Raw genomic sequence first — 15,925 nt, 5'->3', positions numbered from 1 at the left:
TTTTCAGAGTTTGGAATATTTTCGTGTGTAATGAGATATCTTGAGAATGGGATCCAAGTCTAAATATGAAACTTATTTATGTTTCATATACAGCTTACATAGGCTGAAGGTAATTTTTATGAAGTTTTTAATAATTTTGTGCATGACACGAAGTTTTGACTGCAACCCATCAGTCACATGAGGTCAGGTGTGGAATTTTCCACTTGTGACGTCATGTCCGTGCTCAGAAAGTTTCAGATTTTGGAGCATTTCAGATTTTGGATTTTTGGATTAGGGATACTCAACCTATATCAAAGCAGAGAAGACACAGAGAAGCAGTAAAGAGCACTAGAGGCAGCCCCTTGGTCTTGCAAGTTTGGTTAAGTAACTGGTAGGCCTGACACCTGGGCTATCTATTATTGTGCCACAATGGGGTGTTGAGAGTTCTTTTCTTTTACATGCTCTTAGAGCAACTTGTTCCACAAGCTCCAGGACTTCCAAGTGTCTCACACTTATATTCCCTGCATGACATTTGTAGGCACTTGAATTTGCCACCTCTATTCCAAACAGTCTGGAAAAGCTACCCCTTCTTGGTCATCCAGTTTATAAGCCCCAGAGGACCAAGGTGGGTCTGAGACCATTTTCTAAAACATCGTGGCCTGAAGTATATGACCTAGGGACCACCTACATGGGAATCACCTGGAGATGTGTTACATACACAGATTCCTGGCCCCAACCTCCCAGCCTACAAATCAGACTCTCTGCAGTGCATTTTTAATCTACACCCTCATGAGGTTTGAGAAGCACTGGTGAAGAGTCATCCCAGTGCCCAGAACAAGTTCTAGGGGCAGCTGCTGTGCCTAGGGACAGGGTCAAGCATGGAGGTCAGTGGGCAACTGGAGCCATCTCCCAGCTGCCTTCCACCTCAGTGCCCTGTGTTGTGCATCCATCACAACAAAAGAGCAGAGGGGTCCTTGAGCTGATAGGAGACTTGAGATGCTTGCTCTGTGCCCAAATGGCTGTGTCCAGTCACTTAGGGCTCCAGGTACTTCACCTCTCAGGGCTGCTGTTTCCTTCTTGCAGAATTAAGAATTAAGACAAAGTGTGCTAAATATTCTCACTTATACGTGGAATCTAAACAGAGCTGAACTCTTAGAAGCAGAAAGTAGAATGGTGATGTTCAGAGGCTGGTGGGGCAGGGGTGGGGTGGAGATGAAGATGATGGAGATGTTCGCCAAAGGATGCAAAATTTCAGGTAGACAGGAGTAAGTTCAAGAGATCCATTGTATTATATAACATGGTGAATGTAGTTAACAACAGTGTATCTTATACTTGAAAATAGGTCAGAGAGTAGATTTTAAGTGTTCTCACCACAAATAAATGATAAGCATGTGAGGTAATGCATATGCTAAGTAGCTTGATTTAGCTATTCCACAATGAAAGCATATATCAAAACATTGTGTTGCACCCCAAATATGTATACTTTTTTAAAAGACTAGTTGAGTACAGTAGTGAAAAAGGAGGAAAGAGTAGAACAAGGAGTTTGATCTGTAACTGACTGTGAACAATCCATTGAGAGAACTCACTACCTTTGGACCAGCTTAAATATACAGTTTTTATAAAAATAAAAAAGACAAAGTGACCAAGGTCAATTCCCAGCTAAACTATCTATCACTTCTCCGATTCCCACTGTCCATCACCTCCAAACCGTGAGGCATCTCACCTCATACTGTAGGGAGAGATGGGTCCAGAAGTCTAGTCATGGACTGAAAACCAGTTTGCCCTCCCAAAGCTAAAGCAGAGGGTTTCCCTGATGGCCACAGAGCTTCCTCTTGCAACTAGAGGTCTCAGCACCTTGAAGGGACAATTCATAATCGGGGGGAAAAAAGACAACACAGGCGCTCCCGCTAGTCCAGTCTGAACAGATCCTTCGTGCTTGCCTGGAATGCTTTGCATAGGCAGCCACGCTGAGGGCAAGTAAGATTAGGATAATCCACAGTATTTGCTTGTTAAGACCCTTAAACAAAACCGGAGCTCGGAAGAAAAGCCCGATGTAAGCTGACGAGTTTGTGAGCGCAATCTGCGGATTTGTTGGAGGTGATTTCGCCAGCTAAAGGGATAAACTAGACAGCTGTGCTGAAGAAGCCTTAACCTGTGAAATATCGTTCAAAGTACAAGCTTTGGAGGCAGGGAGGGGAGGAAGCAGAGGCCTCGGCAAAGGTTGTGGTGTGGTTCTTTTGAAGTCTATTAGAAGAAGGAAGGAAACAGGCTCAGGAAGATTCCCTCTGCATGTGCTTAAGAGGCTGGGAGGCTGGAGTGTCTGGCCTCGCTGGAGTCAATTGCTTAAGAATCTGCTCTGTTGTGCTTTTTTTCTCCATATTCTCTCCTCACCTCCTTGTTGACCTTCCAAGACCCCAGCTCTCCCACTTCTGCACAAAAGCAAAGACCCATTGATTTATTTTGTTAAAGAAAAAGAACTGGAGAGGTTTGATGTCACAGGAAATTGGAGCATCTCTCCTTCCAGTGACAGGAGCCCAGAGGCCATCCCTGAGCTAATGACTCTAAGAGAAAGAATTTCCCCTCAGCGAAGGGCCATTAGCAGGAACTGGTGTCTGGATTCTCAGAAGTCACTGGGATGCCAGCAATTGAGCAGCCTCAGGGCCTCTGGGAAGGAGCCAGGGTCGAGGAGATTCCTCTGCACCTGCAAAGCCAGGTTAGCTGCCCCAGGCCCCAGGCCCAGCATTAATAGAATTCTCCTGGCCCACAGCATCCCTCTTGCTCACATTATCCAAAGCCTGGGACATTCTCATGCCCTGGGCTTGCTCCCGGGTGAGGAACACACTGCCAGCCAGTGACAAGCCCACAGCTCCAAGGCGTCCCCTGAGAATCCCAGGATGTGCTTATATCACACAGCCTAGAGCTTGCGCTGGACCAGACAGAGACTTAAGTCACTGCTCAAAACCTCCTTTCAGGTCAGGGAGGAAAAGTCACTGGGGAGGTGAAATGACTCAGGACTTTCTGGGAGAAAAATGAGCAGCTGCTGAGGCATGAGGCAAGAAGATGCCTACAGGAACCCTGGCCTGTGGTTGGTTGGGTGAAGCCGGTTCCTGTTTCATCTGTGCCATTCATTGCTTGGTAATGAGACGTAAGGCCCTAATTTGACTGGGTTCTATTTTCCACCTACAAAATGATGGCTTACGTGTTCACAGCTCGTGTCCTGATCAGGATGCCATGGTGAGTATTCTTTGAAAACCAAGAAGAGTGATGTAAACGTGGTGCACTTTGTCATGAGATAGTTGAACTGAAGGCTCTTTAAGCTCCTTCTCTTGCACTGTGAATAAATGAATTGCTTGATTGATTAATTAATCCTTACCATTTTGAATGCCTGAAATGCTTGATTCACACTTAGGAGTGACCGTTATCGCACCTTTGAGCCACGTTCTCAGACTTTACCGTTAATGTTTTCAGAGACATCAGCAAGAATCAGATATCGGATATTGCTCCAGATGCCTTCCAGGGCCTGAAATCACTCACTTCACTGTAAGTGGGGCCGGAGCCGGGGGCTGAGGGTGGTGGGGAGGGGGGCTCTGGAGGGAAGAGAGACGCGACCGTATTTTTCAGGAGGTGTTTATCAAGACTTTATGTTCCCTTACACACTTGTGGCAACCTGGTAAAAGAAACAAATATTTCTTCAGGGGAAATTGATCTTGGGGAATATTTCTACAACCCAAATGCATTATTTTTATTGATTAAGTGCCCAGCAGCTTTCCCAGTTATTGGCTTCTAATTCGAATGCATCTTCTACTCTAACCTCACATCCCCCTCCCACGCCACGTCCCGCTCCTGCCCCGCATGCCACCGCAGCGCTGTCTTTCTGGTGTAAGGAGAGATGGTGATGCATGTTTGTTACCGCATCCCACCCATTTGTGTGGCCTTGCCAAGTGAGGAGCTCATTTTCTTCGGCTGATTTTCAGGCTTTCTCTCCAGACCACCGTGGCCATTGTCCTAAAAAAACATCCACCCCATCCTATAGCCCTTCCTGTCTTTGATTTTGAAACCCATAGGCAACCCACTGGTTGGAAGCAAAGCTTCAGCCACCAGGGATTCCGAGACCCCTGCGGGCAGGAAGGTATAGAATGTCCTCATTCTGTCAGTGACTCGTGTGTGGCATAGGGAAGTCACTTGAGCCTTCTATGGATGCTTCTTAGTAGGCAGGACAGGGACAGTGATCCCATTCCCACCTAACACATCCAATGATGATCATGTGTACAGTAAAACGATAATTAGCAGTGTTTACTGAGCATTGACTGGGTACCAGCTACTGTTCTAGGAGTCTGTCAGGTTTAGTCCTCACCACAACCGAAAATATAAAATATATTGTCATCTCGCTTTTACAGCTAAAGAACTTGGACAATCTAAGCTCCACCGAGACGGGGATTATTATCGGTTTTGTCCATGGAGGTATCCCTAGCACCACAAACTGTATTGGCACAGAGTTAATATGCCAAAAAAAATCTTGTTTTATTCAACCATTTACTTATTCAGAAATGTAACTTATCCAAAGTCCACAGTAACAGGTAGGAAAGGCAAGATTTGAACCCGCGCTGTCTGACTCCAGAACCCACACTCTTGATCGGTCCGTCTATATATTTTGCCTCTCTATGCAGCCACGCAACCTGTTTACCTAATTTATGAGTGGACAGGTAACAAGATGCGCATTTTCCCCCCACCTGGCCCCATCCCACCGGGAAGGAGATGAGGACTGGGAAGTCTCTGATTCAGCTGTTGCCTGCTGCTTGCAGAGTAAATTAGTTTCATTTATCGAATAGAACATCTGGCTGGGATATCAGAGATGGGACCATGTGTGAGATTAGTGTTTGCTTGTGCTGAAGATCACAGAGGAGAAGGCAGAGGGGCCGTCTGCCACCAGGATCCTGTCTCTGCCCCCACCCTCTCTCTTCCCTTGTCTGGTTTCCCTCAGCCAGGATTTGGAGACAGTCTGAGGGCAATGAGGTGCTTCCTGTCTCGTAGGAAAAGGAATTCAAAATCTGGTTGCCAAACATGAAATTGACATGCTGCTGCCCGATTCTGAAATACATGTGAGCATTGTTTAAGTGAAGCACCTCTCACTCCCGATGTATTCATTCATCCACGCAGTAGATGCCTACTGTGTACTGGCAGTATTATAGGCACTGCGAGTATGGCAGTGAACTGGACACACAGGATCCTTGGCCTGACAGAGCTTAAAGTTGAACACAAACACACCCAATTCCAGCTCAGGAGCAGCCAAGGTAAAGGGCTGGAGAGCCTTTACTCCTTACCTGTGTGTGCATTCATTCATTCAACAAATATTTATTGTGCTAGACTCTGTTCTATTTTGGGGTCTAGAGACCCAGTCATGAGCAGCCATATAACATCACTGCATTCATGGGGCCTACATGCAAGGAAAATGGGAGGTGCAGGGGAGGGAGGCAGAAAAAATTAAAATTAAATAAATATTTAACATAATGTGACATAAAGAGAAGTGATATGAAGAAACTAAAATAGGGTAAGAGGTGGTATAAAACATTAAAATATTAAAGAGACATCTCCCAAGGAAGAGATGTTTGACCTCAGACCTGAAAGGCAAGAAGAAGGTAGTCAAGGCAAGACCTGGCATGGGAAGTCAGACAGGTGTACACCCAGATGTCTGAGGTGACCACACAGGCAGGAGAGCCTCAGCCCACCTCCACTCCCAGCGGTTTTGACGCACTGGGCTCAGAAGCCTGCCCTCCCAAGGCATGGCAGGTGGTGTGAGGACCCCTCTGCCCCAAGCCCCCCAGCTTCTGCTACCCTAGAAGTCCTGACATCAGCTGAGACGGGCAGACAGGGACATTACTGCATTTGGCACAGTGAGTGGTGGGGCATTAATATGAATTACAAATGTGCGCCTGAGCTATCATGCTGACTTTTATTTAGTCATTAATTTGTTGAAACATTAATGAAACACACCCGTAGGCTGACGGAGACATTCACTCTTCACTCCCAGTGGCGTCTGGAAAAGGGGGGTTTGGTTGATCACACCCATTTACCATTTCCGCATCCTAATATTTTGTCTCCCCAAAGAAAGATAACAGCCTGGATTGCGATCGGCGTGAAAATGGAATATTGCATGCATTCAGTGCACTTCAGGGCTCTGGAGAGGACTTCAGAAAAACAACCAAACTCTCCCATGCTCAGTTCCCTGGGTCACAGAGGAGGCTGGACCCAAGAGACAGCAAAGCCCGTGCTATGGATGGGAGCGGAGAGAGGCCAGCCGAGCTTCTCTGGTGCCTGTGCAGAGCACCAGCAAGGGCCAGGCACAGAGACGCCCCTGAGCACTGTGCTGGAGTGGGAGACCCGGTAGCCTTCCTCCCCAGGCCTCACCAAGACACCAAAGACGAGACCCATGAATCAGAGACAGCAGTATGAGGGTCACTGGAGGCCCGTAGGAGAAAGGGGTAAAAGGGTTCTGAGTTCCTAGGTTCCTGGAACTCAAAGAATAGGAAAAGTGGATAGAAAGTAAAAGCTGCCATTACTGTGAGACAGCAAAGCTCCCTAGTTTTTCCTGAGAGCCAGTCCTTGACTCAGCAGTCCCTGCACCATCTGGAGATGACCCCAGATGCACAAAGCCCTGTCTAGATGGATGATTAAATGACTTAGCTTAGGAATTCCTAAGATGCAAAGGGATATTAAAAGGAAACGTCCTGTAGGCTGGGCTCAACCTGATCAATACCCATTGAAGACACAGGGCCAGTCTCCCACACTGTGTATTTATTGCCGGGGTGTGAGTCATATTAGCAGCTTAGGGAGATACTGCAAAGAGACCGCTTCTTCCTGTTGGGGATTATGTATTGGGCTAGGTTGCCCAGGAATGGAGCAGGATAGAGCCCATTTCTCCTCGCCTCCCAGACAACCTGCCCTTCCAGCCCCTGGCTGCTCTTGGCTGCCTCTGTCTCACTGATGAGAAGGGATTAGGCAGGCTGTGGAAGGGGTTGTCCTGAGATCTCATACCCAGAACTGGCCGAGGTGATGGCTTCCTGCAGAACTGGGTTCTGGTGGCCTCACATCCGCGGTGATTGCTGTCTTCTCCTTCTCTCTTTCAGGGTCCTCTATGGGAACAAGATCACCGAGATTGCCAAGGGACTGTTTGATGGGCTGGTGTCCCTACAGCTGCTGTGAGTAGGAACCTTGTCACTGTTTGTGTCTTTGGTACTGTTGGAAGGCTCCCACCTGAAAACTTTGAGTCATGCTCTGGAGAGTTCTTTTGACTATGTGCAGACAAAAGAGAAACAAAAATTTTGAGCTGTCCACGCTTCACCCCCATTTCCTATTTTTGTGAAAGGAGAGCCAGCCAGTGGGCAGAGGAAGACTGAGGTCAGTGTGCACAAACCCAGATGACAGAGCTGAGGGCCCTGGCCCAGGCATGAAGATACTAAGCACAGGGTTTGGGGCTAGAAATTAGGAAAGAGTCAAATCCAACAAAAAGAAAAACATTTTTCAGTAGTGTGCTAAGAATATAGGGAACTAAAACATTCACATACTAAGTTCCAGTACTAAAACTGAGACAGAGCTGCTGGTGGACATGTGACCTTGCAGAGGGGTGGGGGCGGGGGGAATAATTCGAGAGGAGCAGAATCAGTCACCAATGTGACTCCATCTGGGAAAGACAGGGTGGAGGGGAGTGTTTACTTAATTTAAAGGAAGGGTTGTTGCCTCGAATTTTAAGCTCAGGGATTATTTGTTTGCATTTATTTCATTCTGGTCATTTGCGCTTAAATGTTTGAAGAAGATAATTGAACTCTGATGTGGAGGAGGAAGGAAAGGAATTTAGCTCATAGTATAGTTTAATTTCTGTGCTGGTAGAATCATCTGTGATTTGTGATGAGGCAGCTATAGCATCTACACACATGTACCATGGGTGTGGGAGTGTGTGTATGTGTGTGTGTGCGTGCATGTGCACGTTTGCTCTGTGACCATCACAGTTCCTCTGGGTATTAGGAACTGATCTTGAGCATCCTTTAAGCAATGGAGAAGACCAACTCTCGGAGAGGTACATGACTCTCCCCCAGTCACACAGCAGAATAGGTATGAAAACCGGAAAAGAACCTACATGGCCATGCCCTTCATTCAGAAACCTCCCAGTCCTCTGAATAGCACATGATGTATGTTTGCAGGGGTGTGTGTGTGTGTCTTTTTAAAATCACCTCCAAGTCACAGGCAGTGAGGAAGAGGCCTGGCACCTCCCCGCCTCCCACGTGCAGTTCAGATGACCCACAGCATGGGTTTGCGGGCCAGGGCTCAAGCTGGGGCTCCAAAGCGGTGGCAGGCACAAGAGCAAAGAAGGAGAGACGAACAAGGGATGCATCTTATGTGGCTGATGCCCAGGGATTCTTCAAGGAGGAAGTGAGAGTTTTCCTCCAGCCCTTTCTTCTCACATCTTTCCTCTACCCTTCCCATGTCCTTTAAGACTCAGCTCTGGACAGATTCTCCCGGAACACACAATAATGTGAATTATGTAGGCATGAGATGCCCAGCAAGTTTTCAGGGAGCAGATCTGTCATATCAGCAATGAGGCTTGTTTCAGTGAAGCTGAAAGCAAGAGAGAGAAAAGTCTCTTTCTCTGCATCTCCCTCATCTCTGCCTTCCTGTCTGCCCCACTCTGTGTGTCTCTGTGTGGGCACATTTCCGTTCAATGGTCCCAGCCTTTGGTGGGCTTTTAAGGCTGTGTGTTAGAATGACAGGCCAGGGCTCTGCAGGGAGATGGGTGTTTCACAGATGGTATTCTTTGCTTGTAGCAAAGAAACTGTACGTTATAACTGCCACCATAAGGCTAGTTAACTGTAGCTATTAATCCCTTGAAAGAAGAGTATCAATAGTATCCACCTTGAGGTGAATTTGGCAGTGTTGTGTTCCACCAAGCTGGTGTGATTTTCCTTTTATAATCTGTGTTTGTGTGCAGGAAGGAAAATGACTTTGCGCGGATTAAGGAGACACAGAATGTGCATCACAGTGCCTAGAACAGTGCATGTATACTTAAAAAGATGTGTCTCTCCAATCAAAGGAGACTGGTGGTTCCCTAGAGCTAAGTAAAAAGGGAGAAACTAGTCGATGATAGCTTAGGGATACAGTTTCTTTTCAAGGTCATAAAAATGTTCTAAAATTGTTGGTGGTGATGGTTATACAACTCTGTGACTATACTAAGAAACTGAATTGTATACTTTACATGGGTGAACTGTATGGTAGGTGAATTATATCTTAATAAAGTTGTTTTTAAAACTGAAAAAAAAAAAACCGTCAAAAAATTTTTTAAAAAAACAAACATGTGTATCTCAGCTCCAAGCTGATAGCAGTCATGAGGTTAATAGAACTAACAGGAGTTTGCATGGGTTGGGAAGGCAACTCCAGTTTAATGTCACCGTTTTGAGCAGATGGAATCAAGTAGCTTGGGTTAAAGAGGAAGCCTCTCTCCTCTCTTGAAACCAAGAGTTGACACAACTCAGGCAGGCCTTACCAGAAAGAACCAGTAACTGGGACTCAAATAGCTGTCACTGGGTTTTGACCTGCCATTGGGTGGTTGGAAAGCAGGCCCTGATTCGATCTAATTTAGTGTTCAGCCTGCTGTAGATTGGATTTCTCCCTGTTGGACTGGAGACACTGATAAGAAGGCTCTGATTAGAATACCCTGGTAGTCAGGGTAATTTTTGTCTCCTTTGACTCAGAGGCCCTTTGTGAGAGGTTTGCATTTTTTCTTCTCACTCCATCTCTCAAATTATGGGTACTCGCAAAGCTGAACTGCCTCTGCCACATGAAGTGGCCCTGGAGATTTCCTTTCTGGCACTTGTGGTGATGCTGGTGGTAATAAAGTGGGTACATTAGTTGGTTCTCCTGCCTGCCTCCCCACTTCCCTTACTCCTCTAGACTTTTTGGCCATCCTATCAAACTTGCCCAGTCCAGTATGTACACAGCCAGCCTCCTGGGAGCTTTTCTTGGTGTGTTCCTTTGGGCAAATGCCCAAAATTCTTGGCCATTCTGGAGAGAATGTCTCCGTTTTTTAGAGGCTGCAGTAAGTGCATCCACAAGGAACAAGCCTTAGCTGTCCTAAACATGATGTTCTGTCCTTGGTCCCCTAGAGCCTCACAAGAGTTACCCCCTTCAGTTTAAGTTCCAAAATCTTAGCGTTCTAAGGAATCTCAGGGCTCCAAGCACAGCCTCCTACCTGGCTAGGACAGGAATCCCTCCCATGCACGCTCTCACAAATCCTCCTGTCACTCATTTGCTGATGGTTCCTCTGATAAGTCCTCACTGCCTAGTTGGAAGGTGAGGGAGCTCTTTCTTATACTAAACATCAGTAATGTTTCTAGAAAACTCAGAAAAGTCTGTTATCATTGTCTTCAGATGTTTGAAAATAGCTAGTATGTCTTCCTATAATTAATCCTAAACGTGTTCAGTTCCTGCAGCCATTCATTGTATAAACACGCATTTATTATTTATTACTAGCAACCCTTATTGTCTTTGGGGGATGCAAGGTAATCTGGCAGCTTCCGTCCTTAAAACTGGCTGCTAGGAAGTGAGTTGGTGCCCATTTGGACACTAGGAAGGATGTTTAGAATTGAAATATCCCACATGGAGGCATCTCAGAACCCAAGGTGAGAACAGGACATATCACTTGGCACATGATCCCAACTCCAGGGGTGGGAGCAGCTCAATTATTAGAGAAATTACCTGTCTTCCTCCTCACTGGAAGCTCAGGGTGAATGGTCTTGCTCCTCTGCATTCCCCTCCCCACCCAGGCTCATAGGCTCCTGGGACATCAGTGGAGATGGTGATCCTCTGTGGGCAGCCAGCCATCGTGCCCTGAGATCCCTCACCTTGTAGCTCAGAGGTCCATCCTCCCCAAAGCAGGAAAAGGCTGTCATTTCCTCCGCTGATGGACAGCTGCAAGCTGCGTTGTTACAGCTCCCCTCCAGGGAGTAAGGAGCATTCATTTAGTGCTCATCGATCACATGACATGCATAGGAAAGTCACTTAAGTGGGGAGGGCAGTCATTTGAGGTGGAAGCTTTTAAACCCGCTCCAGGTGGTCTTAAACCAAACCAGACTGTCTTCGGGCTGGAATAAGTTAAGACAACTCTAGCACCTGTTGTTTAATTTTCTTGGAAGGCAGACAAGACCATTTGAGGCTCTCGGAGTTTGCCAAGCAACATGCCAATTACAGAGCAGTGAGCAAAACTTCACTCCCTATAGTTCACTTTTCCCCACCAGCTGTTTCACAAGAACTACTTCTGCTAATAATAGCAGCTAACATTTATTGAATACTTAATATGCTTCAGGACCTGAAACTGCTAAGCGATTTCATGTGCATCATCTCATTTAATCTTTACCACAATGCTAAGAGGAAGGTATTGTGGAAAGGCCCATTTTACAGATGGGGAAACTGAAGGTTAAGTGACTTGACCATTGTCACTTAGCATGATGGAGCCAGGATTGGAACCTGTGCAGTCCATGCCTTAACCACAGCACATCCATCCAGAGACATCTGCTTCACCCAGTCACGGGCAGATCTGCAGAGCCAGTTTTTTGATATGCAGAGCAAGAATTTCTCAATGGCTCAAGCCACAGAAAGGGTGCTGCTGAACTGCAGATCACCTCCTTTTGTTATGGCTCAGCATAATTCACGGCTCCGTGTCCGTGGAACTTTCTCTGGTTCATTGTCGTCAGCCCACTAATGTTTGCCCTGATCCCTGTGAGAGGATAGTCAAGGAGCTGCTTGTGCTTAGAGACCCAGTCAAGGTGGGACAATGAGAATTCTCACCAGCAGAAGAAGCAGACTGACTTAGCAATGCGTTCTTGAGGGAGGGGTTCTTCCTCTCTTGTGTACCTGGAAAGCCCTTGGGTAGACTTAAATTCTGGAATCCATGCTAGTCATTGAATGAATGGTTCGCCCCGTTTAAAGGACTGATTGGTAACCATGTGGCAATCAGATAGGAAAGTTACCACCCTAACAGTCATGAGGGAAGGAATGGGCAAGTCACCATAGGTGAGGTCACTTGATCTGGTAACCAAATCATAGTTCTCCCTCTCTGGTCTCTGGGAATCTCAGCTTTCATCTGTTTCCCATAGGAAAACCCAGTGGCTTACAGCCCATTCCTAGCACCCTCCTGTGTATCTGGGGTAGAAAGAGGTCTTGCTTTTCAGACAGGCCGCCCAGTGGTGTTGCTGCATGCCTGATTACTCTTGCCTCAGGAATCGCCATGACAACCCACAGCCATTGGCAAGCAGTGCAGTCACCAATAGGAGAGAAGGGAAGAGTCACTGTTGCCCCTAGTTGGGACTTAGAGGGCTCCTCCTGCTTCCCCTTGGGTGTTTAGCAAGATGTGGCCTAGAGCACCCATTTTCAAGCATGGAGAAGATTCTGGGCAGGGTCAGAATTCATGGCATCAGCTCTTATTGGGTTCTTCTTCACATCCAGCCTCAGTAGGTTGCTGAAGGTCTAAATTAATCCCCACTTTTTATAGGGAAAAGATGATAACATAATGTTCTAAGGTGGGAGAGTGGTCCTTATTACAATGAATAGATAAAGAAATTCAAGATGACAGAGGATTAATACTAGAGAAATAAAAAGAAGGAAGGCATATTAATGTGGGAGGTTTGGCTCTATATCCTGTAGCTTAATTAGGGGTACAGAATAGCTCCCCTAGTTGGTGTCCTCACTAAGAGTTCATGCCAATGTATAGAGGTGATAACTACTTCCAGGGACACACAGAACACTTTTTTAAATAACAAAGAGCCTTTATAACCCACTTTTTATAAATTCTACTAAAGGAGCTAGAGAAAGGGTTATGCCGGATGCCTGTTGGTGCCATCTTTCTCTTGTTGTTTATCTGCATCTGAGTGTTCATGAAGCAGAAACAGACTCCCCATCCCGGTTTTAGGAAAAGAAGGCCCGCAGAGCATCTTTCTTGGCAGGGGCCTGGGCCCATCTTCTCATCCACAGTCTTTTCTGGAAGAGCTTCATCCATTCTCCCGGAAGGGCCACCGCATTCTTTCTTGGCACCGGTTTTCTGAGGAGGCCTTGCTCTCTGGAGTCTGGAACATGCTTTCAGCATTTCTAGACAAATACCATAGAAGTGGGAGGAACAACATGACCAGTGTCCTCCACAGACCCTTGGTCAAGTGTGGAGAATATAAATGCCACCAGAATGATTGCCCTGGGCCACTGAGTCAACATGTGAATTGCTGGAGTTGCCAAAGTGATTTTGATGCAATTGATCATTAAGCCTGACTCCAGATGTCTTTGTTTTCCAAACTTTGCAAAAAAGGCCTGTGGGCTCCCGGGGGGGGAGACTTTCATTGAAGAGTGGATCAGAGCAAAGGCAGTAGCTAACAGTGGGGCTCAGCGATCTTCTCCCCATGGGACTTTTCAAAAGCCTGGGTGTGGTGGGTCCTTTTAGTGGATCAGAATGGACCTGGTTTTCCCGCTGTGGGCCATCTCCCCATGCTACCTGGACCCCAAATGAATGAAGCTGGAAGCTGCTACTAGTGATGAGAACACCTGGGACTTTTCTGCACAGGCCAGCCCTGGTCCCCTAGCAGAAAGACTTGAGTCCCGAGGGTTCTCCCTAGCCCCGACATGGGCATTTCATTTTCCTCCTCCAGCTCTAGCTTTTTGACTTCCAGTGGCTTCTGTTTTCTGCTTTGCTTTTCCTGAAGGCCACAGCTCCCAGAAAGCAAGAACTCTCAGCAGCACAGCTATGCTGGTTAGTCAATGGACTGAGTGCTAATACCTCTTGACATGGAACATATGTGGCAGCCGAAAGTGCTCCAAGGCAGGGGGTGGCAGAGGGCCTCCTAGAGCTCACACTTGGAAATAAATTTAGAAGGTGCTGTACATGCACTCCCACTCTCCAATGTGCCACTCTCCTTAATTTCCTCTGACGGGAGCACGGCTCTTTTTGTTGTTGTTCTGCCTTATTGTAAAATCACCTGCTGCGCTGATGGGAGTGGCTACAAACAGGGTGCCTCAGATGGCTCCCTCAGGCCCTTAGTGAGAGGGGACTGGCTCTCAGGGCAGCATGATGATTGGAAACAAAATCTTTGGGCTATGATGGCATGAGTCCCAATACTGTCCTACCTCTTACGGGTTGTGGAACTTTGGTCAAAGTTATTTAAGCTCTCTGAGTCCCAGAAGTGTCACCTGTCAAAGGGAGATTAAATGGGGGTACCTGGCCTTGTGAAGTGTTTAATATGCATTACCTGTTAGGCCATGTGGCCCCTGCTGTTCACCTGGTGGTTGTGGTTCACCGAGTTGGATCATCTCAGCCTTCCCTCTCTTTTCATTTATATGATCTCCGAGGGTCCTTTGAGAGATAGATCTGGAGCAGGTGGCCCCAAAAGATCACTGGATCTGCATCTGGGGAAATACTGATGAACACAGAATTCACCAGGCAGTCCAGCCTGACTCACTGGACCCACCAGCAGATCGGGCTGAGGTGAGGTCTTTGGCTGGGATGTCACAGTTGTCAATTTGAGTACCAGGCAGCCTCTTGAATGAGGCCAGCTGGGACATCCCACCTTGTGTGCTGTTGCTATTTTCTCTGTCCTACGGTTGTCCCCTGGCCTGCTCAGAGTGAGGGGAGCACAGAGCCAGGCATATCAGCTCCCACATCGGCATTCAGTCGGTGATTCTGAAGGGGAAAACCTTGCCTCGTACAGGTGCCAATCACTCAATAAAGGACCTGCCACCTTGTGCCAATGAAGGCTTGATCAGCATCCCACGCTGAGGCTCCCTCCTGGGAGTCAGGAGGACTTCAGATGCCTCTGCACTCCCAAGAGGCAAGCAGAGTCTTCCAAACCCAACCAGACCTTTGTCCACCTGAAGCACACCCAGGGACGGTCAAGGCTAGCAAAAATAGCTGCTCTTCACACATAGGGAAAATGGAAAAGAGAATATAGACTTTAAATAGTAGATAAGAGATGGCTTTGGAGTGAAACAGGCTGGAGTTTCACTTATTGCTGGGGGACCTCGGTTGAGTCCGACACCACTCTGAACCTCAGTTTTCTTATCAGAATAATGAAGATAATCATAGTGCCGTTGTGAGGGTTAAATAAGATAGTGCCTGGAAACTGCCTGGGAAAAGCACACAGAGATGTAGTCTCTAGAGAGGATGCTGAATTACTATCATTTCACACAGCAGTTACACCACTGCTCCTGAAATGGGGATGAACCAGGACAGAGAAAGCATCCTGGAATCTCTGCTGCAAAGAGGGAGAATCCATCCCTCTGGTGAAAGAGGGAGGCCTGTGTTCAGGATCCCTTATAGAACTGCTAAACCTCATTTCAAATGTTTGTTTACTCTCTGTTTGCTCCATAATATGATGCTTTTAAAATTCCCCTCCAGCTCTTGTCCATGTACCAGATAGCTAAGAGCTCCTTTCATGGAAGCCAGGCTGAGTTGACTAACTGCCAGCCTTCCTCCCAAAGGAAACAGGGCACAGGGATAGGCTGTTAGATCTTGCTGATCCTGGGGACCAGTGAGGCTGTCCTCAGCATCTAATTCTGGATAAGCAGCTTAATTTTATCTCTCTCTGCACCTACGCACCTTGCCTGAGGGAGCCAAGCATCCCGGGAGAGAATGAGTGACCAGGAGACTCTGCCCTTTTGTGTTTTCTTTTGCTCCATGCTTCATGAGCTCTGCGCCTTGGGCTATCTTTGCCTAGTAATTCTGCCAGCCTGGGTTGTTTTGGTGCCTTACATATTTGAAGTAACATCCCATGCTGAGAGATCTAGGAGCAATAGGAAACAAAGGAGCATCTGGATGAGAAAGAAAGAGCCTAAATAGGCCTCATGAGTGAGAAGGATTGCCAGCGTGGCATTCCGTTTGTATGAAGGCAAGTCAAGTTGCCATTTCTTTCTCCCCATGGCCATC

At 47.0% G+C, this 15,925-nt stretch overlaps 1 protein-coding gene across 1 annotated transcript in view; it reads left to right on the top strand.

Annotated features, from left to right (window-relative positions):
* The window catches only part of SLIT3 (slit homolog 3 (Drosophila)), a gene marked incomplete at its 5' end in the record, with an annotated part of 547,731 nt that overhangs the window by 416,935 nt on the left and 114,871 nt on the right, over positions 1-15,925 (top strand). Inside the window, 2 exons of the mRNA XM_011997974.1 lie at positions 3,448-3,519; positions 7,104-7,175. Of these exons, the coding sequence (XP_011853364.1) occupies positions 3,448-3,519; positions 7,104-7,175 (144 nt within the window). The remainder of the gene's footprint in view (positions 1-3,447; positions 3,520-7,103; positions 7,176-15,925) is intronic.

Source organism: Mandrillus leucophaeus, unplaced genomic scaffold (assembly GCF_000951045.1).
Source record: "Mandrillus leucophaeus isolate KB7577 unplaced genomic scaffold, Mleu.le_1.0 Scaffold115, whole genome shotgun sequence".
Classification (NCBI taxonomy): domain Eukaryota; kingdom Metazoa; phylum Chordata; class Mammalia; order Primates; family Cercopithecidae; genus Mandrillus; species Mandrillus leucophaeus.
The sequence above is the reverse complement of the archived record's forward strand: the minus strand, read 5'-3'. Positions and strand labels throughout refer to the sequence as shown.